Below are 26501 nucleotides of genomic sequence, written 5' to 3'. Positions count from 1 at the left end.
GGAACGCTGCCTGCAGAGGTGTGTGCACTGTCCTCTCCACTTTCCACACCATCTCCCTGATTCCCTTGTGAGACTTTTTTGTAGCATCACTTGTGAAGACTCTTGGTGCTTTCCAGTTTTCTCTATCCCTCGTCTGGTCTGACTGTAGTGTCCCAAATTTTCAGAATTGAAGGAAAGCTTCCTGAAATTGCCAAATTGATTCTTCTCTTTAGAAGAACTTCTGCACCAGTTTCATAAAATCTTATTCACTTAATATATTGGTACGAAAGCGAAGCCAATATAAAGCATTCTTTAACTGCAATTTATTTCTCAACAACAACAAAAGTCATACCATTTTAAATACCCTTACTATTTTAAGGGGTGATTTAAGGAGTTCACGCTTTTCCCATGTACCTAAAGCCAGAGTTGCACAGACCTCTGTAGACCCCGTGTCCTGAACACTGGGAAGACACAAGAAACAGCTACCGCAGACTGGCAAGAGGAGAGTGGGAACCACTATGTTGAGATACAGGAGCAAAGAACAGCAACCAGATTAGGAAAGGGAGAATATAAAACACAGACTAATGAGATAGAGAAGCAACAGCAAGATGTTGGAGATCTTGAAGGTGCTGGGGAATTACTTAGCAGAGATAAGTCAAAAGCTCTGATGCTTGTGTTCTTCAGGCCGGTTTAAAAACAGTATAAGAACAGAGTTTGAAGATGAAAACAGGTAAAAGGGCCAAAGAGAGATTGTATCATCATTGGTTCTCCAGGTGAAGCTCTAATAACTTTGATTTTTTTTTTCTTTCTCTTCTCTATTTTTATGGTCCTACTTACAAATTGGGACAAGTGTGAAGAGGAAAGAGTGCCATAGAAAGTGTTAGTTCTTTGCAGTTAGGTCAAAGCATCTTTGTTTACCAATAAAAAGCTACTGCTCTACAAAACATGTGCATTCCTGCACACAGGACAGGAACTGCATCTCCATCTGGCACTCGGCCATGGAGGCATCTCCCTACACTTGAGCCATCTCGGTGCTCGTTTCAAGAGACAGGTGTGTGTTGGATGCAGCATGGCAGTCACAGGTGCCTGCGCCCGCCATGGCCCCAGCAGCTCCTGCCCTGTGCAGCTCCTGCATGTGTTCCTGCAGCCAGTAGCATTGCTGCAAGTTAAAAATAGTCCGTTTCGTTTTCTGTATTTTACTCTAATCTACAGATCACTTCCTGCTAGAGGCTTTGAAGCAGTTCTGAAAAGATGTGCTGATCACATACTCGGATCTCAGCCATTAGCTCTGAAGTGAGACCCATAATACTTGATGTTACAGAGATTTCTGCATGGTGATAGCACTGGGAAGGGTGTGTTTTTGTGCATTCAGGTTTGTTTGTTTTTTTTCCAGGCACAGCCAGTTGGGGACAGATTTTTAGTGTGGAACTGCAGCACTTGGGTTGCCTCTTCCCTCACATCCATGAGAAAAGCAACTTAATGGGACTAAATCCCCAATGCCAGTGCCAAACTTACCATTTTACGGCTGAGTGAGTTGGTCTAACCAGTGTCCCCACCTGGTGCTGGCCTGGCTGTGGCCACATAGTACTGCCACAACCAGAGTGACCTTCATGTCTGCTGCAGACAGGAGTAAATTTGTCCACCATGTACAAGGGAGACAGGGAGCTGCCATCCCTGCCTGAGATATGTGGCAGCTGGTGCAGCAGAGTTTTGGGACTTGGGCTGGCTGGACCATGGAAATCACAAGTTGCTTGGACTGCCTATGGACTAGGGAAATCCTAGTTTTTGTTAAATGTCTTTCTCAGAATTATCATGTTTGTTACAGTCAAGGGTTCCTCATTACAGAAATGTAGTTGTTTTCATTTGCAAATTATTTCTTAAAATAACTGTGATTTTTGTAACTGGACAATCAGCTGTAGGAATGCTTTCTACAGCCACACGATGTGGAGATGACATCAAGAGCATAGCAGAGGTGTATTTCCCAGGGAGAATTGCCCCAAGCAATCCACTTGGGGTCAGGGCCCCATGCATATCAGCAGCCTCATCGGGCCTCCACCACCCCTCACTGCCCTCGTGTGCCAGGAGCCCCGCGGACACGCAGGCTGGAGTCTGCTGGTGTGTCCTGGGGGCAGGATGCTGCCTCAGCCCGTCCCCAGGGAAACCAGGGCCTGCTCTCTCACGAGCAGGCATGTGCACACGTGCATGCACACACGCATGCACATGCATGAACACACATATACAAGTGCACATGCATACCCACACAGATGTATGCACACATACATACACAGATGCTCATTTGCATACATAAGGGCACATAAACATACACACACACGCAAATGGCTTGGGTGCTTCTGCAACCTGTCCTGTCACTACCCTGCTGCATGGGCTGCTTCCCACTGCTTTGCAGCAGGTGGCCATCCCACAGGCCTTTCCAAAATGCTTCCTTTAGTCATGCCTGAGCTACTGATTGACGCCTGCAATCCTCCTCAGCCTAGTATTTATGTGCTTGTCCTCTAGTGCCTGTCACCAAAACTGCACATGGCTCCTAATATTTATTTTGTGGTGAGACGTGTCCAGCTGAGCAGCACCCCTCTCCGAACACTGCAGTAAGCTGTTTGTTATTTGCTCTAGGAGGAGAGTTAGTATATTTATATACTTCTGAAATACTGTATATTCAGAAATTTCTGGTGACCCATAGTATTGACAATAATTGATGCTGCAACACCCTTCTTTTCTCTTTACTTTTTTTTTTTTGACCAAAAGTGAGATGACATACTTTACTTGACTCTCCTTGAATAATCATAAACCATAGTTATGCTCCCAGCTGAAAACTGTGGACCATAGGAATTTAAATTACCCTAAAAATAGGCTCTCTACAGACAGAAAAGGAAAGATAATTTGGAGATACCTAACTTGTCTCCCTTTTACAAGTGCTCTTATATTAATTTTAAAGGTGAAAGACTAAATCAGTTACACCTGCTTTGTGAATTTTATTTGCACTACTACTACTGCTTCTGTTGATTTAATCTTTTCTGTATTTTGCAGAGAACTTGCTTCCCATTTTAATTTTCTTGATGTAGATTGCAACACACTGCTTATTTTCCAAAGATGTTTGAAACTGAAGAAAATAAAACTACATCTGAAAAGTAGTAGTTAGATTATATTGTTAGCGTGACCTCCACAGCTTACAGCGATTGCATTGTGAAAGATGAATAATACCTGTCAAGTGCTCAGTAAAAGCACTCCAGAAGAAATCAACTGTAGTTGTCAGAAAGTAAACCAACATTTTTATGGGCATTTTGGTCCAGGCACAAATAAGGCTAGCACAGGTATTTTTCTAAACTCTGTCTCAATTTGGAGGTTCTGTGGCAGATGAAGGAGACTGCCCAGCACTGCAAAGGATTTGCACTTGAATATAGGGTTGACTGTTGGAAAATTACTTAGACATTTTTCTGAGCGGTAGCATTGAGGGTATAAAGTCTTGCAGAGTTCTACTCAGTTTGGTGGGCAAAAGAACCACCTCAGATCCATAAAGGCTGGGCTGAAGATTTATGTTATTTTAAAAATGTTGTTAATAAACAAGAATAATGAAAAGTAAGTACTCTTGAAAAAACAACAATGCCGAATATATGGTTCTTAGTGAAAGTGAGGAAACTAGGAAAAGTTATGGATCTCGCAGGGATGCATTTACAGCTATTGCAAATGTTATACAACTGTGAGTTGTGAACAAAAAGAAAAGGAAGATGTTATGAAGAGCAGGCTTATAATAACATTACTCGCTTACTCACTTAAGCTCTACGTACCAAAGTAGTTCTGTATAGACTCACTCCACACTGCAGTAAGGTTAACTTAGATGGGCATCATCTGATGCATTTGTGTCACTGCTTACCATGCTAGTCTGGAATCAGCCCTGCAAACCTGAGTGACAAACAAGAAACAGCATCACTTCAGGCACTATTTACTGAATTATGCTGCTTGAGCAACACCAAACAAAACAAACCATAGCATTTTCCTTACAAAAAAAAAAAAAAAAAGCAAGGAATGGCTCTTAAGTGCAGTGCACAATAGTATTTCAAACTGCTTCACCACTGCAAACAGCTGTTCAGCCTGGAATTCTTCCTCTTCCCTTGGGAGAGATGAGCACTGAGGGACCTTTGAGTGGGAGACACTGCTGCAGAAGTCCATGGCTTCACCTTGCAGTGTTTGGAAAACCTGCACAGCGGCAATTTTTATTTACAAAATTTAGTTTTTTTGAAAACTATTTGAAGAAATAAAAATAAATAGAAAAAGACAAAACAAAAAACACTACAAGCATGTCAGCAGTCTGTGGGAAAAGGAAGAGCAGAATGGGGAAGGGAAGGAATAAACAATGATGTAATATATCGAAGGACAGAGCACCTTCTTATCATTTTAAAAGCACCAAATAGTTTAATTATTAAGATAATTAATAAGACTCATGGCAGCAAGACAGAAACAATCTGTGTTAAACAGCTTACACAAGTACACTAAATTCTACAGGGCTAGGCGTATTTTACCCTAAAGCATCCCTGTGAAACAAACAAAACTTAACCACCTGCAGCAGGCTCAGAAACAATGGAAGTTATTTCTGAAAAGACACAGAGAACAAAAGATCCAGAGGACTGCTGAAGGATAAACAGTAACATTTTTAAATATTAGAAACATGTGCTCCAAAAGAAAGATAAATCAACTTGCCTAACTTAATTCCTTAAAAAAGATTCTGGACTAACTTACTGAAAAAATGTTTAAAAACTCTGGAAGTTTAAAAGCTGAAAACCAATCTAAAGTGATTCATCAGCTTCCTCATTTGACAAGATAGCTGACTGGTTGATGGAGGAGAAACTGTAAATGTTACATAATTCTAGTAGTATTTTTTTTTTGACACAGTTTAATAGAAAACAGAGGAAGTGAGTTGGCCTAAATGACACCACCTAGACTTACGGAAGGGTGATTACACTCTTTTTGTAAAATGCATTGGCAACTGATCATTAATAATTCCCCACTAAACTGAAAGGGCATTTCAAATGAGACTCTATTCTGGCTGGATCTATAGTCCTCCTCAATATTTTCAACATTTGTGGTGAAGAAATACAATATACTTGTAGCATTGTGACACTGTTGTGGGAATGGTTTGAATCATTTTGTAGAAGAAGAAATCAGAGGAGGGGATGATTTGAGAAATTATAAATACTGTTAAAATAAGATGAAAGCCAATAAAGTACAAAGTATTATACTTGAAAAGCGAATGAAACTGCATGAATACACATTGTGGAGTAACTAGTTTAGCAGAAACATATAGAAATAGTATGTGAGAGCTGTAGTGACCATAAGATAAATAATGAGCTAAAAAACAGGTGCTACTGCAAATTGCAAAATTATACTTGCACATATTAAAAGACATCACTTGGAAATGATAGGTGATTACGTCCTTGCATTTATCACAAGTGAGACTTCAGATAGTACGTTCAGGTCTAGGCACTGCACCTTCAGGAAGATATAAATCAGTTGTAATAAAGTCATAGAAGGAAAAAAAAAAGGCTATGAGAAAGCCCAGGAATATGGATATAGTCTGAAAACAAGAAGGGTGAATGTATGGAGAAAAAACAAATAACAAGCAATCAAAAAAACCCATTATTATAAAGACTGTCAGTTACTCTCTTTGTTCCCTGAAGAACACAAAGGCAAAATCATCATGTGAAAAGATGGTTTAGAGTGGCTATTAAGAAAATCTTTCTAAAATTAAAGTAGTTCAACACTGGGACACACTATGACTGATCCCAATCCCTTGTTTGAAGCTAGTTATCTGTATATTGTAGATTCTGCTTCGGTTTGTTAGCCTTAACCAGAAGGTTCCTGAGTTCCTGTCAGCATTTGCTTTTTTTTAAACAATCTTAAAAAAAAAAAAAAATGATTGAGTTGTTTGGGGCAGTGTGCTGCGCACACAGCACACAGCCCGCCATCCTCAGCATGCCAGAGACGTGAGTGGTGAGGGCCGGGTCTGTCTGACTCTTGTCGACAAAAAACTTTTACGATTGGTGAAGAGCTGCGTGAGAAGAGTGGCTGGGCATGTGCGTCCTGTGCACGTATCCAAAAGAAGTACATTTGCATGAGCTATACCATGCACTAACTGAAAAACAAAGCGTCAAGTGCTTTATTTATTGGTCGTATTTATTAATAATCATTTAGTCTGACTGCGAAGGAAAGCCTTGTGATGGCATCTGCATGTAATCTAGGGAATACTTTCAAGATACACTGGGAAATCACATTGTTTTCTGAGAAGAATCAGATTTCTAATTACATTTGTAATTAAATTGTATTTACTGTGCACTTGAGTTTATTGCTGTAATGAAGACCGAATGTCCCCAGTGAACAAATGCAAGGGCCGCAAAGGCAGGGAAAGCGCAGCAGAAAGCCCCGGAGGACCGAGCGCTGCAGCACGCGCAGCAGATGCCCGCAGGCAGGCGCGGGGGGCGAGAGCCGTGCGCGGCCCCGGCTGCACCCGCGGCCCTCGGGCGCCCCCGCGGGACAGCGGGCCGGGCCCCGCGCAGCGCCCCCATGGGCGTTGCCATGATGCTACTCCCACAATGCCCTTCAGGCGAGGCACGAGCCCGGATATGGCGCAAGATGGCGGCTGGCGCGGGCGCGCTACCAGACGGCCGTGTCCTCTATCTGCGTCGCCCCGCTCAGCCTCCTGGCAGAAAGTGAAGCCGGTGGCGTCAGCCCCGCCACTGCGCATGCTCAAAGCTACTGAGGCCGTCGAGCTTGATGGCGCAGGCGCTCTGTCCGGGCGGGTGCTTGAGGGGCAGCTGCCAGCAGCAATGGGAGGGCGAGGTGCGCGGAAGTCCCGCCCATATCGGGGGGGGCATTGTTGTGGGTGACGTCACGGGCGGAGGATGCGGGTGCCCCATTGGCTCGGGCGCGGCGGCCGTGCGCTCTGCTCTTAAAGGGCGAGGGGAGCAGGGGCCGCGCCGGCCGGGTGGGCCCATGGCCAGCACCAGCAGCCCCCTGGTGAGTGCGGCCGGGGCCCGCGCCGGGGGGAGGCGACCTTAGGCACGGTGCGGCCCGACCCGGCCTAGTCTGGTCTGGCCCGGCCCGGCCCGGGCGGGCGAGCGCCTGTGAGGGGACGGCGCCCAGCGCTTTGCGCGCTGCGGTTAGGCCCCACGGCGCGCTGCGGTCTCGGGGAGTCGCTGTCGCCTGGTTGCTGCGGGGCCAGGCAGGCGCTGCCCCTCCTGGCCTCCTTCCGCCGATCGCCGGGCACTGGTGGGGCCTGCTGAGGCGGCGAGGTTCGAGCACGCCCCGCCGGAGGGAGGGAGCGGAGCGGGCCCGGGTGGGCGCCCCGCGGCCCCTTGCGCAGGCGGTTCGCGGTTCCGGGTGCGCAGCGTTGCCGGCCTCCCCCGAGTCGCCGCCTCTTCCCCCTCCTCGTCCTACCCCGAGGCTCTGCGTTGTCCCAGGGGAGCCGCCGGTCGGTGCCCTCAGCGACCCCGGAAAGCTGCGCCGGCCCCTTTCAACCAGAGCTGTCCCCTCTCACGGTGTGCAATTTGTGTGTTTTGTGGTAGCTGGGTAATGCAGCACATGAACGTTGCTTGCACACAGAGGTGGGAATGGTCTTTTTTCCTTTATGTAGCAGGCAACACCTTTTAGTTGAAGTAGAAGTTCTCTTATGAAAAAAGTGCCCTTTTAACTGAAACAGCTATCAGCATTCAGTGATGTCAGTATGGCCAGCTGGCAGTGAAGCACTCTTTATCCCTGCGTGTATGTTGTGCTCTTGAGTTTCTCTCTTCCCCTCGACCCCCAGCTTGTGTTTTCTTTTTCTTGAAAACTGCTAGGTTCTGTTTTGCAGCACCTAAACTCTTCTTTTGTGAACTGGTATTGGCTAAGGAGAGCCTTGCAAAGGGTGACTGTGGTGGTGTTCAGCTGATTCTCAAGGTCCAGTTTCACAGCACACTGCCCTCTTCGTACAGTGCTCCTCCCCACCCCCCCATCTAGGGTTCTAAATGTTTATATTTGTTAACCAGAAATGACAGTTAGTATGTAATATAGCCTTGCAGGGGAGGATATGAGATATTGTATCAAGGATTATGAAATAAAGTAATGCCTGATTAAGAAAGGAATTAGCTTTTCTTTCTTGCCACTCTGTAGAGATCCATATAGCTGTTTCTGTACATGGTAGATGACTTCTCTCATAGATGCTTCCAAAGAGAGGCATGTGTTTGTTCCTTTATTATTCTGTTCTTGCTCATTACTTATCTTTCTAGGATTTTCTTTCTGAACACTGTCATTTCTGTTCATTTTTCATATGCAGATCAGATTCCTGTCTGCAAAAGATATATGTAGAGAGATGAATAGAGAAGAGAGTTAACCATCACATCTACGAAAAGAAAAAAATGACTTATTTTTCCATATTGTTTGCAATTTCTCTGTTCAGGCAAGTGTACTGACAGGTATTAGTGGACAGAGATGGCTTGATTCAGCTAAGTTTCTGTAATTCAGATTGTATCATATATGGAGAATTGAGTAGTTCTGAAACTCTAAATGGGGTGCTGTTAATGCCCAAGTGATGAAAGTAGTGACATTTGTAGTAGTGACTTCTGTGATTATTTTGCTAGAAATCCAAAAGACTCGGAGAAGAAATTAAACTCCAGCTTTGAACAGAGTATTTCAGCATTTCCTTTGCCAAAATAACTATTTTCTTGTGTGCATGCACATGTGTTGTGGGGAATTACCTAGATCATTCAACTGCTTTCTGAGGATGTGATATGAAGTTGAGAACCCCATTTTTTAGCAAGGAAGTAGCTTTAGTCCTACTTTGGTTACAGGTATCAATGTGTCTTAATTATTTGCTGCTAATTATAAGAGTATTGGATTTCACTAATATAAAAAGTTTTGAAGTGAACAGTAGGAAAAATGTTCATTAGCTCTTCAGCTTAAGCAACATCTTCAGTAGAAAGTTTAGCTATTCTAGCAATTATTAAGACATGTCCCATGCTACTAGTTTTTCTGTGCTGATCAAATCTGTAGTATAGTTATGAATATGTCTGAACAAAAATGTTGCATTTATATACATGTGTGTATATATACGCATGCTATTGTTGCCTGTGTAGCTAATATAAACCTTGGCTCTTGAAAGATCTGGATTCTTAATAAAACAGAATAAGTTCTGTATCTACATTAGAAAGTAGGCCATGGTAACACTTAGGCTTGTAATTTGATGTAGGTTAAAACTTTCAGACAAGCTTTTGAGGGCTTTTGTTTTGTTTTTCTCCTACATGCCTCTTTGTTTCACATTTTCTGCTCTTAGGTTTTCATCAGAAGGCTGAGGCTAATTTCATCACTTATGCATAAGCTTTTAACTGTGGTAGTTTTTCTGTAATTCTTCTGTAATTCTGTAATTCTAAACAGACTCAAATAACAGAAAATACTAAATGATGCAGCTGTCACGAGTTGAAGATAGTGCTGGAAGGAAAAAGGTATAAGAAGCCTAAGCAATATCATGTGTTAGTATTTCTAACATAGGAAGTACTGGTAGCTAGTCAAAAGAAAACAGTCATGCAGAGAATTATCTGAATGTAATGGCAACTTTCTACTGAACACTGTGGGTTGGCTTATTTCAGATTATTCTTTGAATAATTGAGTTATTACTTACAGTATTAGAAGTGATATCTCTTTCATGTAGCTGTTGCTGTGTTGAACCTCCTGTGACACCCTGCAGACTTTCAGAGGATGATTTCAGTTCTCTAAAGGAGATCAGTAGGAAAGTTGAAAAGTAACATTGCAGGATGAAATCAGAAGGGGATGTTGACTGTTGAAGTGCTTGCATGAATCTCAGTACAGAAGACATGAAACCAAAAGTGCAGTTGCTTTGTTAGACTGAAGAATTTGGTATGGCTGGCAAAGTAATAAAAAATACGCTTGCTCCGTAAAGTCAGGAAATATTCTTGTAAGCATTTATTTTTTTAATACTAAACTTGAAGTTTATCTACAATTCTTCTCAGAAGACTCTATGTAGAACTAGCATGTTTGTAGCAACAGGAAAAAAATGCAAATGAGAAATTTTAATATGGAAAGTTTTTTAAAAAATCATTTTAATTTGTAAAATGCTGCGTTTAGAAGATACAAATTCTTTCAAAAGCTCTAATATGAGAAACTTGCAAGAATTTTATGGAGCCAAGGAATGATTGTGCTTGATACAGCAAAAAGGAAAAACTTTTTTTATTATTGGTAGTAAAGGTATGTCATGTGTATCTGATAAAGGAGAAAGAAAAGGGAAGGAGCTGAGTTTTCTTCTTTGTCCCCTCCCTTATTTGCAGAAAAGCTTATCAAAAGTTCCTAAGGTGCGTGAAAGGCCTAGATATAATACTGCTAGGCACAACATGGAAAAATTCTGTTGTTTGGTGTAGAATCTACTTTTTGGGACCTTACGGAATCTATGCAATAGTGCTCTAAGAAATAAGATGGCTTGTTAGATGAAATACTGAAATTGAGACTGTCTTTCTGCTTTAAAAGATGAGCTATAAATATGTCACCTGGCAAATATTCTATAATACTTTATGGTGAAAAGTTACAGGGAGTAACTTGAATAGCATTTTTTTCTGAAAGTATTAAATTTGATGCTTAGTTCTTTAATAATTCTTCAAGCACTTCATTTACAATCCTCTATTGTACTCTCCAGTCTTTTTACTGCTGCCTCTGGTAATGATTGTTTATCCACTCCTGACCCAAAACTCTTTACCTCCTAAATCTTAGCAAGCATCTGAGGGTAGGAAATCTTTAGCATTTATTAGCACAAGCCCCAGTCCATGCTGTACCACACCTGCTTAATATTAGCATGTATCGTCAGGTACTTAATATGTAGGATGTGATTGAGACTAGATAGCTTTTGTTTTCCTGTGAGCTGGCCAGAATCTGTTTGTGTGAAATGAATTCTCAATGGTCTGTTTACATATATAGCTATTTGGGCTGTAGACTGACTTGAGATGCTTAGAGATTTTTGTGGTTTCCTGTTTCAGATCTGTTTTGAGGATTGGAGGGTGGGCCTTAAGTAGTCCCTGTTCCTGAACGTGCTTGGAACCTAAGTGCTTTGCTTAGCTGTAGAGGAGGTTAGAGGGTAAATGATTGGTATGTTGGTTCTCACAAATCCTTTCATTAGTTTTAATCCTTACCTGAACTAGGAATTAGAATCCTGGAAATCAGTGACAGGAAATACCATGCATATATGTAAGGATGTCAAGTTTAGAAAGACACATTTGCCTTAACTAAGAAGTTTGAGTCAGTATTGCTCTGTTTGTAAGGAACAAATTCATTTTCGTAGAAACATAATCAGTCTTGTGGATAAAATACCTTTTTTAGTTTTGTGAAAAACCAAAACAATTCTAGCAAAGTATGAGTATTCTTGGTGCTTCCTAATTCTTCTTTCCGTGAGTTATACTGCTGTTATTATGTGAATCTGATTTCCTCATTACCTGCTTACAGATAAATTGCCTTATGCATTAGTAGTAGAAAGTAAAGGCTCAGTGGTAGGTGATCAGTTCAGTTATTAAGAATATGAAAGTCAGAGATGAGGTTTGTTGGTTTTTTTTTTTTTTTTTGGGGGGGGGGGGAGGATTTTTGTATGAGAGTAGAGTATGTTTTCCTAAGCTTAAAGCCACTCCTTTGCACCCCATGAACTCTTTGAGAGCATATATGCAAAAAGCCTCTGCAGATTTGAAACATCACTTCAAAATTAATCTTGTGGAGTACTTTGAGGAATGGGTAGATTTGAGTAGTGGTCAGTGATAGGACAAGAGGATGGCCACAAACTGAAGAAACTAAAGTTCTACAAGAACTTAAGGAAAAATTTCTTGACAGTGAGGGTAGTGTAGGGCATTGGCACAGGTTGCCAAGAGAGGTTGTGGAATCTCCTTCTCTGGAGATCTTCAAAACCTGTTTGGATGCAGTCTCATAACATGTTCCAGGTGACCCTGTGTGTGCAGGGGGGTTGGACTAGATGGATCTCCAAAGGTCTCTTCCAACCTTACTGGTTCTATGAATCTATGATTTGTCATATCTTCTAAGCCTGAGTTTTAAACATGAGATACAATTGCTTATTAAAGGCTTCTAACTGTTTGCTTGTTCCCTACAGTAAAACAAAGAAAATACCCCGAGAAAACTTTTTTTTTCTGAACAATTTCTGATAAGCGGTTGCAGCGTGACATTATTTCAGGTTTAGCTAAGGGTTATATATTGTCATGTATGTATAATATACACACTGTAATATATATTGTTATATATCGAGATAATACATTTTCATAATATACAGTAATTGCAAGTGTTCTCTGCCTTGCCTTCATAATACCGTAACTTCTTAAACTTTAATCAGGTCCGTTAAAATATTGAGGAGACTATACCACCTTGATAATTTTTTTCCCAAAGCTCCGCTTTCTTCTATCAAAGTTCCCAGACAGTTAAGGTAGATCAGTGGCTTTGAAGAACTGTCTGCTCCAGGCTTACTGCTTTCATTAATGCTCGTAATATTTCGTCTTGAAAGGTAATACTAGGGCATTGTTCTCAGGAAAAAAAAAAAAAAAAAAGTTCTTAAATGTTCTTTTCTCTTAAATGCTGCTTTTTTTTTTAATCAAAATTTTTTGAAGAAAAAAAATTGGACCAGATTTTTACAGTGTTAGCACTTCACTGCATGCTTATCTTCGATGTGTTTGAGTGGTTTCAGTTGAGCCACTGACGCTGTGTGTGAAGGTGAGTGTAGCAGTTCTGGTGAGTCATAGCCCGGACTTGTTTCATCAGGCAGTTGTCATGACAGTCAGCTTAATCAAATAAGACAGTCTCCTTTTTATGTAACTGATATATATGTATAGAAAGATGTATAGTTTATTTGTAAGAATTCTTAAGCAACGTATTTGTCATGTGACAACTTCTGAGATTGAACAATTTAATTCTGGATAGATTTATACAACTTTAATTCCTTTATAAAACCAAATTGTGTTACAATAGCTTTTATAATTGAAGCATGAAATTTCTATGCTGTTATTTTAAATGCAGTAATTGTCAGTTATGGATAAACCTTCCGGGTTGAATCTGGATGAAAATTTATAAATGTTGGTAAATTGTTTAGCTGTAGACAAATCAATGTTTTTTTTTTTTTAGCTGCAACAGTCTTTTTTTTGGTTTTCAAGATACGTGGGGTTAATAAGCAATTTGATTGTGACCTCGATTGAGTTCTCTTTGATATTTACATACCATATGGAGAATGGATTTGAGAGCGCTGATGGAGCTTTCCGCAACATAGATAATACAGTGGTTTTATGTTTAAGACCAATGCTTTATTTTTATGCTGCTTTATATTGACTGATAGCTAGAAACTTGAAATGGGCTCTGTTTCCTGCAACTTGAAGACTTCAGCTTAGTATGATCTTTAAACAACTTTTCTCTAGACCAAAAAAATCCTATTGTCCGGAGGAAGTGTAATTGACACTTAGTACATTTTTCAAAAGCACCTTGTGGAGTGTGTGTGTGTGTAGGGGGATTGTTTGTTTGGTTGGTTTTGTTCGCTTATTTTTTTAGCTGGGGGGATGTCGTTTTTTTCTTTCTTTGTTTTAGCTTTAATAGCCCCATTTTAATGGCCTTTTTTAACGAGTGGTTTTAATTTAGTTCTTTGCTGCACAGAGAACTTGCAGAAGTAGTAAGATTTTTAATGTTTTCTTTTCAGGAAAGCTCTAGGAATTTGTCAATGTACTATTTATTTACTGTTTTTTAAAGTATATATTTTTTCCTTTCAGTATATGCAGATTGACAGTTCTTTAAAGTATTTGGCATTCTTCTTTTGTCAGATATCAGAATCTGAAAGCATGCTTCTAGTTCTGATTTTCTTACCATTACAGTCTAGCCATGAGCCTTCCTGGTTCGGGAGGTATAGTCTTCTGTGAGGCTGAAAGTGTGAGCAGAGTACATGTTTTCAATATCTCCTGGTTCCTGTGGTGTTTTACATTTTTTTATATGGATGTACATTTTTGAATGTCAAAGTTAACCAAATAGCTTTCTAACTGTACAGTACATTCAGAATAAACAAAATTACTGCTGTAGTTTAACATAATCTCAGAGTTGTGTGGTATCTATCACATAGTTGACTTTTGTATTATAATCACAAGACTTAGTCTGACAGCATGTAGCAACACTTGTTAAGGCATGTGAATGGATTTTATTTTTTCTTAAGTAATTTAATTCCTTAATGGTTATAATAGTAATGATTAAATAATTTAACAATAAGCCTATTTAAGTTGGTTGACAGACTTCTAAGTGGGTATGAATGGATGCTGACATATAACAGAATTTAGAATTGTGTACTGTATTGTTTTTTGTAGACACACATGTGCAATCAGTTAATAGGAAGAGGATGCTTTAGGTTGCTTTGCCGAATATTTGGTAGTCCATTTCCACTCAAAGGGTCCAGAACAAAAACAGTGGACAAAAAATGTGCAGGAACTAGTGTTTCCTGCAGGTTATGAGAACACACTAATAGTGTTCTGGGTTATGAAAGGAATCACTGGTGGTGTGATCCGTATCGGTAATATCCATCTTCATGACAATCATCATCTCTTCTGGAAGGAATGGACGTATAAGGAAAAGTGCCTCATGTACAGTTTCTCTGCCCTGGAAGGTAAGACTTTTAGTGGGATATTTTTTTTTTTCTGACTCTGTTTCTTTGTGTTATAACTCATGTGTCTTGTAGCTGAACTTTACTGCTTTTACCTAAATTCTCTTTTTAGGTACTACCAAGAATAGTTTGAAGATATGTATTCAAGCCCAGTATTTTGACTGATGAGTGTTTTCTTTTTTGGAAGATGTGGGCATGTTGTGCTCTAACCAGTGTAGGCTAACCAAAATAGGTATTGGAAAAGATGGGGAAAGTAAACTTTTTCATTTGGGGATGAGGTGAAGGAAGCCAGTAGGATAGCTGAGCTTAAAATCAGTTAGTGGCCCCTTCTTATCTTCTTTTTCAGATATAAGCTGTTTGAGAGATGCAGCTGCTGCGTCTTTGTCAACCCTCTGACAAAACAGTGTGTGATAGAAAGGTTACATATAACTATCTATCTGATCATTTTTTTCCCTTTGCATTTTGCAGATAAAGTCTTAGGACACACCACATTTTCAATGTTTATTATATAAGCAATATAAAATACACTTTAATTTCTGATTTTTCTGCTTGGATGAAAATATCAACATTTACATGCCTGTCAGACTTAGCCTATCTAACTTTTGACTGTTTTGGCTGAATTGCAGTATTAAAATATAGTAAGCTTTATCTCTAAAACAAGAAAATCTCAGTCCAGTGAAAGTAAAAACTTCCTCTCCACGTGAAATGAAGGTCTTTGTCCCTTCTTAGATGCACAAATAAATTGATGAGTTCCATATTCTGATCTGAAGACCAGCTTATTTATATGTAAATTGAGTATCCATCTCAGATCTCTTTTTCCATCAAAGGATTATGGGTGGCAGAGATGTGAAAACTGTGTTTGGAAGAGGATACTGTGATAGAGAGGGAAAGATTTTATGCTGTATCATGTAGTATCACTTTTCATGTGGATTTTGCGAGGCTTTCAAGTGTAAAAGTATTTCATATAGATCCTAGAGCACAGCTATATTGCTTTCTGAATCGGATCATTTGTCAGTTAGACTTTGCTGCTGATGTAGGGCATACATGTTTGGATTGGTTCATCTTCTTGATAGTCTTTAAATTCCCTATGAGTTAGCCTGACACTTGTAGCATAGACCACTCAGTAATTCTTATATCAGTGTGACTTGGGTTTAATCATAGGTGATCCTCATCCGCTGCTTTAGAGTTTTGTATTCTCTTGCACCACAGGGCCTAGAGTGTTGTACTCTTTAATAAACAAAGATTTAATGAGCTCAGTCTAGTCAGATGATTAGATGTTTTTCCGGGGTTCAGCATCTTTCTCTTCTGAAACTGGTTTTGTTAGGTTTTCTCTGTCATGCTTGCCTAGTAAATAGCAGCAGTAAGACTTCACTTCTCCTAGTTGCTGCTTTCTAATTTTGTATATTCAGGGATGAATTAGCTTATGATCTTTGTGGATACTCGTCTACTTGGTTTTTGCTATGATTGCTAAATTCTTGGGCTATATTTTGATTTGTAGTAATACATTGGTAGAGACAATAGCAAGGTCTTGCTAACTGTCTAATTTCTCAAAGAATGTAGGCTGAGATGTACTTTCTGGATAAATGGTATGCATTTTTTCTCCTGTCTTTAAATTTGTGCAATTATTCTTATTTTCTTTCAGCTTTTGTTTGTTTGTGTGCTTGTTTTGAGAATATGTCCGGGGGTTGCTGGAAGAGATCCATGTTTTCCGATGACTACTCAGTCAACCAATTGTTGTAACCAGTTGTTAACCAATTTGACTTAGAATTTTTTTCTCTATTGACCTTTTTTTCTGAACAGTAGTGTGCAGTTCAGGTGTTACATAATGCTAAACCTAGCATTGCATGGGTTCCATTTGCATTATTTTTTAGTAGACCTGTAATACAGTTTACTACAAAACATATGCATGAGAGCATTGTGCCAATGTTCTGGTATATTCAGTCTCATCAGCATTGTTTATAATCAAAACAGGGATGCCAGTTGCGGTGAGGTGCTCATGTTTTGTGTAAATAGAAATTTCTGGTAGCAAGATTTGTTCCCCAAAAAACGGCTGTAGGTAAGTGGATGGAAAGGCTTTTTGAATTATTGCTGCCATGTGACTTCAGGCAGCCCAGAGAGTTCAGTAAGACTGCAGGTAAACTGAGCCTTGTTTAGGAGATAAGCAATAGGTTAGGACCTTAATCACACTGACTGTCAGCAGTGAGATTTTGCTAGTATAGGTTCAGGAGTAGCGGGGAGATTGTCAGTTACCTTCAGTACTCAGTAACATGTTAGCGTAGGAGTAAGGGATACTGGTAGTGTCTGAAGGCCCAGTTTGTATGAGTGTTTTTGCAGGTGTTTCTGTAACTTGATTGCCTTTTTGCATTGATTCATGTTTTCTTGTTGTTTATTTGTGCTGTTTACAAGAAAGAGGGAAACTGTGTAAGCACATATTCCACGCGCTCTGTAAATAAAAGTTACTAGTGACTTAGCAAAAATTAGATACTGAAGATTTTCGTATGACTTCATCTGTTATTCCTCTTGCCTTCAACAGCTTCGTTTTATTCTCCCTTTCAAGATTTTCAAGCTTGCAGCATGTACTAAGAAGTGAGCAATGTCTCTGTGAAAATAAATTAAAAACCACCCACATGAGCTTGAGAAAAGAGACAGTGCTAGAGACCAATTTCTTAAAGTAGATTTAAGAAGATTAGAACAGCAGCCAGCAGTATGGTCCATGGTGATCCATGGTGTGCAACACATAAAGGAAACAAGCCTGCTGTCATTATGCAAGGGTCTGTTTTCACTGAGTTGTCAGCTGAGAAATGTAAATCCTTGCTGAAAGGAGAGCAGTGTTAAGCTTTTGAAGACATCAGATGCAGTAGAGAAAGCTTTTAAAATTCTTCAGAATGACTTGCTATCTCAGAACTTCCTTGAACCTGAAGAAATAGTGTTTTTTTTTCTTTTTTTTTTTTTTTAATCTGATTTTTTTCAAAGAGTAGCTCTGCTGGGTTAGTTAAGGGTGATCTAGCTTGTATACCTACTCATGTGTGGAGCTTATGTGTGGAAAGGCTCTTTTATTCATTGCAGACATTTTTTAGGAATCTTCTAAAATTAAAATAAATGCAGGACACAAAGTACTGAACAATAATATGGTGAGTGTGGAAAAACAAGCTAGTACAGGTGTGATATCTCCTATAACTGTACAAATGAAGATGCTTATAAATTGAAGAGTTTTGTCATTTGCTAATAAATCATTACATTAAGTATTCTGCCTCTTTTTGTCCTTCTGGTTCCTCATCCTGATTTTTCTTCGAGAAAGTCAGGGGTCTAGACAACTTTGCTCACACTGTTTTTCTACGTAGTCCTTGACTTTGTTTCTGTTCTTCCCTTCAGGCTTTTCTATACTTGATACTCATTGCAACCAAATTTCGGATACTGTTCAGAAAGTACTTTATATCCAGCAACTCCTGTTTCGCTTTCATTTTCTCCATGATCTTTGGTGTGGTCTGTGTGTATGTGCACATGGTTATACCGGCACTGCTGTCCTCCTGAGCAATTCTGCTAGAATAAGAATCCTCTACAGTGCCGCTGCTTCGTTTACCTCCACACCCTCAGTTGATCTAGGACACTGCAGATGAGAACCATTTCATCATTTAAATCCTAATATTTTGTCAGTTGTATGTACATATTTTATATTTACTTTATTTCAGTTCTTGGAAGTTCTTACATCTGTATAACTGAAATTGTTGAACCGCCTTGCTTATGCTGCGTGTTTTGCTGCGTCTAGAAAGAGGAGTGTACACTCCTGTTTGAAATCTAGGCACTGCATAATATCTTTACAGACTATCATTTGAGTAGCTGTCTAAAGGAAAGGAACTTCAACTGAGTTATAAAAATGTGAAGGATAGTAACATGATAGACTGGACTTGTGAGTGTCGGCTAAAATAGACCCCATAGATGAAGGCATTAAGGAACTATGCGCCATAGTTCGCATAGATTAAAATGTATACTGATTTTGCAGTAAGAACATGAATGTATTTTTTTTTTTCAGAGGCTACCTCAGCCGATGACAAGAATGCTACGTCCTTGTAATTCTCTGAAGAGTTAGTGAACTTTTCAGAAGCAGTTTTCCTCTCATCTATCTCGTAGTCTTCCTTCTACCTGCCATCTATTTTTCTTCACAAAAACTGCACAAGATGTAACAAGTAGCTATCATAAAAGATTCTTCATCAGTATTTTATTATCATGGGATGTAGATAGGATTTAATGAAAGGAGCTATTATCTGCTCTTGATCTGTTGCTCTTAACAGTTTACTTTTAGTTCTTGGAAAAAGCCCAGTGGAGCAGTAGAGTTCTTGAATCAAGTAAGCTGTACTCAGATTGGAAATAAAATCTTTCCCTTGTGCCTCTTGGAAGATACTTTTTCCAATAATTAATAAAAGTTAATATTGCAGGAATTGGTATCTGCAAATTGAATGTACCATATTTTTTTGAAGATTTTTAATAATACATTTTTAAGGCCCTGTTACTTTAGTCCGAATTTTAAAAGCATATACTTGCTTAGGAGTTTTTGTTTCTCCTTTCTTTATGTAATGTCAGTAAGCAAGTAAATAAAGTATTTGTTTGAATTGTAGGGTTTTTTTTTTTTTTTTTTTTGGGTGGGAGGAGACTGAAGAGGTTTTACAGGAAAAGAGCTGCTCTGCACAGAAAATGTATAAATGATTTTTATAAAATCTCCAAAATTGAGATACATACTTTAAACCCAAGTGAACAATTGATTGCAGGTCCAATATCCTTCTAAAGTGGATTCAGATAGAAACGCAGAAAACTGTTCTGAATCAAAATGTAGTCTATGAAATGGATTTAAAAAAAAAAACAGAAATGTTTTTGAATTTGAATAGCTATTTGAATAGCTACACAAATTCTGTCAAAGGATAGGTCAGAATTGTACAATACATACATTCTGGGGTGAGGAGATACCAAGTCATTATTTTGTTCTGCTATTTTAAAATATGGAAAATAAAGGTTGTGTTTTAAAATACAGAAATTAAAAACCCATATTCAGATATGGTGTTTATTTTCTAAAATATTCCATCTACTTGAATTGTACTTCAGGTTTTTATAATCAGAAAAGGTCGAACAGAGCTCTTGTATTTCCTGTATTTTCTGACCAATTTCAGGCCAGAGGACACTGTAAGCATGAAAAAAAATTAAACGAGTGTGTTGTACATAGGAGAACATACCTTGAAGTTAATAGCTTGTTGTAAAGGACAGGTTTTGTAGGAGTCTGAAAAGACTGTTCTGTGACTTAAGTTTTCAGTTTTTTGACTTCTGGCTATATGGGTGTTGTGTGCCACCTGTCCCTGCATTTAACAAGGCAAGAGCTGATGTTCTAAAAAGTGCTCAGAAAGATGCTTACTGGTCGCCTTTTGGGTAGGGCTGTGTCTGAGACATGGAAACAAAGTTCAAGTGTATGGGAATTGTTGCAAAGTTTGAGAATAATATATCGTCTGTTTTTCTTTTCAGTATGATGCTGTTCCAATCCAGTCTAGCGTGGTATTATGCTCCTGTCCATCCCCATCAATGGTGAGGAACCAGACAGATTCGAACACTCCACCTGTCATTTCCACCTGTGGCAGCAGACAGGGATCTAACATGGAAGGCACTGCAGCTGAATCAAGATCTAGTTCAAACACTTTGCAGCAACATACAGGACAGCAGCCTTCACAACCTCGAAAGAAACGACCGGATGACTTCAAATTTGGGAAAATTCTGGGTGAAGGATCTTTTTCTACGGTAACTCTATAAAAAGTTCTACTTGTTTGCCAGATACTCTAGAAAACCTCCAAATTAGGCATTACTTGTATACCTCTAAGATTTCCACCTGGAGAAAACAGCTTGTAGAGTGAATAGGAAGGACATAAAATGTTTCTAAATTTAAGTATTAAGAAGTGTTGCACTGAATATGGGCACTGGATTTTGTGTATCTTTTTGACTCATAAATAGTTCTATTCTGTCTTAAAGACTTGATGTTTGGATTTTTAGGAGACAGTGTTTTCAAATGCAAGTTTTTGATAGCTTAAAGGATTATGTTAAGAGTCTACTGTCTAAAGAAATGGAACTGGACTGGGATAATAAGCCAGTCTGTCATGGCAAGGACTTACAGAAGACATAGAGACAAAACATACGACTTAATTTTTATAATATCAGCTGTACCTTTGTATGCATAATCTTTTGCCACAATATAGGTGAGGTACTGACTGGGTAGCAGCTCTGCTGAAGAGGATGCAAGTGTCATGTGCCCAAGTGTCCACTTAGGTGGGCAACAGGACCTAGGTAGCACTAGTAAAAGCAGTTAGAGCTGGAGTTGGTCAGGAGTTAGTTGGCTCTGCCTATCATGTCTTCTGTCAGCTATATCAGTGTCTGGTTTGCTGTTTCCGTGCTATGATTTTTAGAAACTCATCAACAGTTTTGATATGTCACCTAGGACAAATCAGTTTCAATTATTCTCTTCAGGAATAACTCCACAGGAGATGCTTGCTAGTGCTTTCTTTTTATGGACATTGAATAAGTTACAAAAGAATAGTTTAAAAAGTGGAGTGAGGGAGTGATGACAAATCTGAACTTGAGCCACTCTTTTTTTTTTTAATTCAAAAACTTGAAGCTCAAGTAGCTTTCAAATTTGCTTCAAGAAGGAAGCTTATTCCTGTTGATCTGTGGGGCATGCATCTTCACACTACTACTTAAAACATCTTGCAGACAGCTATTTAATAAAAATGGTTGCAGATTAAGAGATCTGTTGATGCTCCTCAGGATCCTCACTACTGCTCTGACTGAACTCATCCAAATCTTGAAAAACAGGGGTCTTGATATTTCCATGCTTTCAGTGACAGCTTGGTAACGTGGACATTTAAAAATATATATATTTATTTACTCTGCACTATTATGAGTCAATTCAGTGTGCTTGGACTTTTGTTAAACTACTCTAGTTTCCATGTGGTGCCAATATTAAATTTGGAATTCATTAGAGATGTGTGTGACCTGGCCTTAGACTGCTTTTTTTCTTCAGAGCATTTTGCAGTTTTGCAGCAGGAACTGTCCTTAGACCTGCAATTGCTATTGCTGGTTATACCAGTGTAGGCAAACACTGCTTTGGGGCCCTCCAGGTGTTGCTCTGCTCTATAAAGTAGTGAAAATCTGCCTGATCTGTAGACAGCGCTCAGTTCCTCCTGGACTAGTATCTGTTCTCTCATGGCAGAATTAAAATCTTTGTGCTTAGATGTACGTGTTGTCCTACTCAAGACCTAGATAGCTGATAGGGTCTTTCCTTGGAGACTTTCAGGCTAAATACTAAAATATTTGTTCAAGCTTAGAATTTGACTTGGATGTCGCCTTCCAGATATCCTGGCAATTATTTTCTGTAACCTTCTCTTGAGGGTTCTATTAAATTTCCAAATCGGAGGTCTTGCTTTCTTCCAATTTGAGAAATTTAACTAAATTGTCTATTTATCTAATCCTGTAAGAGTGCAACTCTATGCACTTCTTTTTACCTTGAAAAATAAATTCCTCTGGAAAGGGTCTTATTTAGAAGCGTGTTGTCTGTCTGTGTCCCCTCCCTCCCGTTTCCCCCCCCCCGCCCCACCTTAGAAAAAAGAGGCTAGGATATAATTGAGAGAAGTGAATTAGAAACAAGCTCTGTGTGTGTGTATATGCTGTATATGTATGGTGATATTTTGTTTTTGCGTAATGTTGACATTCTCAAAATGTATTGGAATAGTGACAAATCTAAAATGGGGGAGGGGGTTGAAAAAAATCTTGTAATGTTGTAACTAAGTCATTGCCTTAATTCAGGTAAGATATTTTTTTTCAGACTCTTAAAGTTGCCTTTTATGGGACTGCTTTCTTGAAAGGCAATTTCTGTTTCTTGACAGTTAATTTGTATTTCTCTTAGAAATCTTTCGTTTAAAATGTAGAACTGCTTGGTTAAAACTTTCACCCTTGCTTGTTATTTGGAAATCTTAGTTCTTTATTTTTCTGGACAAACTGAGAGTATGCAATATTTAATTTACAAGCAAGCTAAAAGCTGCTTCTTGCAAGACACAAGCTGTCTTTCTTTTAATCTTTCACTTTTTTTTAAAAAAAATTGCCATTTATTATAAAAAAAAAGTACTGTGGCAATTGAGTTTTTATAAATATTTTTCAAGTGCTCTTTTTTTCCTTAAGGAACTTCCACAGTTTATTGTGGCTTGTGTTGCAATCTTCAGAAGTCTTATGAAAACAAAATAAAATCTAAACTAGTGATTACCCAATCGGGTTTATAGGTTTTTTAGCAAAACAAGTGGTTTTATGCTCAACTGAATTTCTGCAGAGGTCTCAGCATAATATGCGCATATGCTTAAATATTTTTGCTAAGGAATGTGTTAAGTACTTACTGCAAGTTCAAAATCAATGTTGTTATATGTCTTTGAATGACTACATTGTGTTTTCTCTGCTATCACAACAGGTTGTCTTGGCTCGAGAACTGTCAAGTTCTAGAGAATATGCCAGTAAGTATTGACTCCTTCAACATGAGCATTATTTTTTAAAATATAAGATAGTATATCAATATAGTTAAAGTAAGAATTAAGGTCTTTATGCTAATTTTATCCAAGGGGAAGTTTCCCAAAATTGCTTAGGTGAACTTCATTTGGTTGCTGTTCCTCTGCACTTTCACTCTCTTTTTTTCTCTAAGTTAAAATTCTAGAAAAACGTCATATCATAAAAGAAAACAAGGTACCGTATGTGACTCGTGAGAGAGATGTAATGTCCCGTCTGGATCACCCTTTTTTTGTGAAACTCTACTTCACCTTTCAGGATGATGAAAAGCTCTGTATCCTTTTGAGTTCAAGTATTTGTTATTACACTTTCTTAGAAAATCCTTTAAAACATCAGCTGTTGGAACAATGAAAATCAAGTATTCAAGAGACAAATATTTGAGATGCATTTTTTGCAGTCATTCTTTTAATAATAAAAATTAAGTGAATAGAATGAGTGTGCTGCCTCAGGAGAAGCAGGAATGGTGGGCATGGGAAAAGATGAATAGAAATTATTTCTGTTCATGTTGCATATGATAAAGAAGAAATTGTAACAATTCATATAAAGGAGTGGGTTTTCCTGGGATGTGTGTGAAGTTTTTTCTGATACATATGTTAAAATACCAAAATTCTTATATTTAAAATTGAAGTAACCCATCTATATTTATTGTTGTTTCTCATTTAAACAATTACCTTTTTTAAGGTTGGATATTTGTAAGTGCTTACAGAACAGTCTGAACTACAGAACACCGAAAACCTTGTTGAGCAACTGTTCGCAAGTCTTTGCCCCAGCAGTAGTTGCAAAGTGCATTTTCAATTTGAAAGATTATCATTTACAGTCAGTTTGGTTAGATTTTTTTTTTGAGTTTGTATGATTTTTTTTCTTGTGAAGGGGTTGTAATGTGAATTTCCTTCTAAAAATCCTGTGTGGAATTGGCTTTGCTAAAGCTAAGAGGTTAGTAAGCGGCTGGTTTGGGGTTTTGTTTGTTTTTTTGTTTTTGCAGATACTGCTAACTGTGCTAACAGATTTTATGTATAAACGACAGTATATGCAAGTATGCATGCACTGACAGGACCTAAAAGGGCCTGTCTTCTGTAATGTAAACACTCCTTGTACACAAGACTAACTTTTTTGTAACTTTCCAGATTAAGGACAAAAATAAGCTTGGATTGAATGTTCACTATGATTGTAAATGACCTTTTAATCAATTATATATACATTTTAAAAGAATTATTCAGATGATTGTCTCTGGAAAAATTGCAATTTTAACTCCTATTTAGTGCCTAGCTGTCCTATTAATTTAGGACTCGTTCTGGGTTTGGAGTGCATTTAATAAGAAAATGTTTGGGGTTGTTGCAATGTAAAATTTCAAAATAATCAACTTCCCTATTGCTTATTTCATTTTGTTCATTATTTTGATTCTTCAGGATGAGCTGTGAGGTTCTAATTTTGTTTTAAAGTGTCTTAGTGATATACCTTAACTTCCTACATTCAGATTTTGGGCTTAGTTATGCCAAAAATGGAGAGCTTCTGAAATATATACGAAAAATTGGCTCATTTGATGAGAATTGTACCAGATTTTATACTGCTGAAATTGTGTCAGCCTTGGAGTATTTGCATGGGAAGGGAATAATTCACAGGTAACTTAAAAAATCAAGATCAACATGCTTTTGACTGTGCACAAAGTATTTTTCTAGAAATGTTCTTAAGCCTAAATCAAACATGGACTTTATGAAATGTAATGAGAACATAATAGTGTCTCATTATTAACGGTACTATTAGGATTACACAGATTGCTAAACAAAGCAAACTCTATTAGGAGATTCTGTCTCTTATTAGTAGACCAGCTGATTTAGCTGGAAAAATAAGAAAAATATCCTGTCATAGGACTTAGATTCCTAAAAGCTTTTCTCTAAAAGATGATCTAAAAACAGAGATTGGATTTTTGGTAACTTTTTTTTTCCTAGCACATCATCGGTAAAAGTAAATAATGTAAGCCAGTTTTCACTGAGTGGTCGATTTCCACATAGTTGGACAAGAACTAAGTAAATGCTGAAAATTTTCCACTGTGTTCATGTTATTATCTGAATAAACATATTTGGAAACATATTTTGTCAATATTGAATAAATTAAATTAAAATTGATTGGTGTGATATTCAAATGAACTTGCAAATTTGAGAAGTGTGAGCCACAGAACTGGGCTTTGGAAAATAATCTGTTGCATCTGTAAGTTTCCAAACAATTGCTTATGGAACAGTTGATGATAGTTGTCAGAAAGCTGGCTAATCATAATTCTGATACCATTTTTACTACTTTATATTTAAAAGGACAAAATATTTTCTTTATCTTTCTGTAATATCTATTTCTATCTGGGAACAGAATCTAAAATGGCTTTGTATAGAAGTCACTGAAAGTGTGGGTTTTTTAATTGGAATTCGAAATAGAGCATATACTACAAAAAGTTGAGATGTGCAATTTCATCTTTTTTATACTATCTAATATGGTATAAAAGGCTTCCCAAATCAATATAGCATGATTGTCAGTCTTACCAAGCCTATATTTGAAATCTTTTATAATACAAAGGTAAATGTAACACTTCTTGTATGAGGATCATCATGAGAAGTACAAAATAGGAGTAAAATTGTGTGATCAGAGACCTCATTTTACAGTTAGTTTAATTAGAAGATCAAAACACTAGCATTACCTAAAAGCTCTTGACATTTTCTGTTAAAGAAATATGATATCAGACAGAACCACTTTAAGATGACAGCCTCCTCTCAAAAAGTTAGTATGGAGGTACATGTATAATATTTATCCATATATGCATATTAAAATTTTGAGAATAGAGGAACCTCATGAAGTTTGAGAAGATGAAGCGTGAAGTCCTACACCTGGGAAGGAATAATCCCTTGTACCAGTAGAAGATGGGGGCCAATTGGCTGAAGAGCAGTTTTGCGGAGCTGAATGTGGGCCAGCATTGTACCCCATGTAGCAAAGACTACCAGCAGTATCCTGAGCCACCTCAGGAAGAGTGTTGCCAGCAGATTGAGGGAGGTGATCCTTCCCCACTACTCAGCATTGGTGAGGTCCCATCTGCAGTACTATGTCCAGTCCTGGATTCCCCAGGACAAGAAAGGCAATGTGGACTTCAAGTGAGTCCAGTAAGGGGCCATAATGTTAGCAAGGAACACACAGAGCTAGATGAGGGAGCTGGAACGATTTAGCCTGGAGAAGTCTCAAGTGGGCATCATCTGAGTGTCTACAAATCCCTGACTGGGATAATGTAAAGAAGATGGAGCTGGATTCT

At 38.5% G+C, this 26501-nt stretch overlaps 1 protein-coding gene across 1 annotated transcript in view; it reads left to right on the top strand.

Annotated features, from left to right (window-relative positions):
• The first annotated feature begins 6882 nt into the window (after nt 1-6882).
• Nucleotides 6883-26501, top strand: part of PDPK1 (3-phosphoinositide dependent protein kinase 1) — a 28658-nt gene continuing 9039 nt past the window's right edge. Inside the window, exons 1-5 of the mRNA XM_088520959.1 lie at nt 6883-7005; nt 20147-20416; nt 23124-23166; nt 23352-23489; nt 24690-24834. Coding sequence (XP_088377085.1) covers nt 6982-7005; nt 20147-20416; nt 23124-23166; nt 23352-23489; nt 24690-24834 — 620 coding nt within the window. The 5' untranslated portion in view covers nt 6883-6981. The remainder of the gene's footprint in view (nt 7006-20146; nt 20417-23123; nt 23167-23351; nt 23490-24689; nt 24835-26501) is intronic.

Source organism: Tinamus guttatus, unplaced genomic scaffold (genome assembly GCF_059628265.1).
Source record: "Tinamus guttatus ecotype Peru unplaced genomic scaffold, ASM5962826v1 Tinamus_guttatus_pri_ptg000107l, whole genome shotgun sequence".
NCBI lineage: Eukaryota > Metazoa > Chordata > Aves > Tinamiformes > Tinamidae > Tinamus > Tinamus guttatus.
This window is presented reverse-complemented; position numbering and strand designations above follow the sequence as displayed.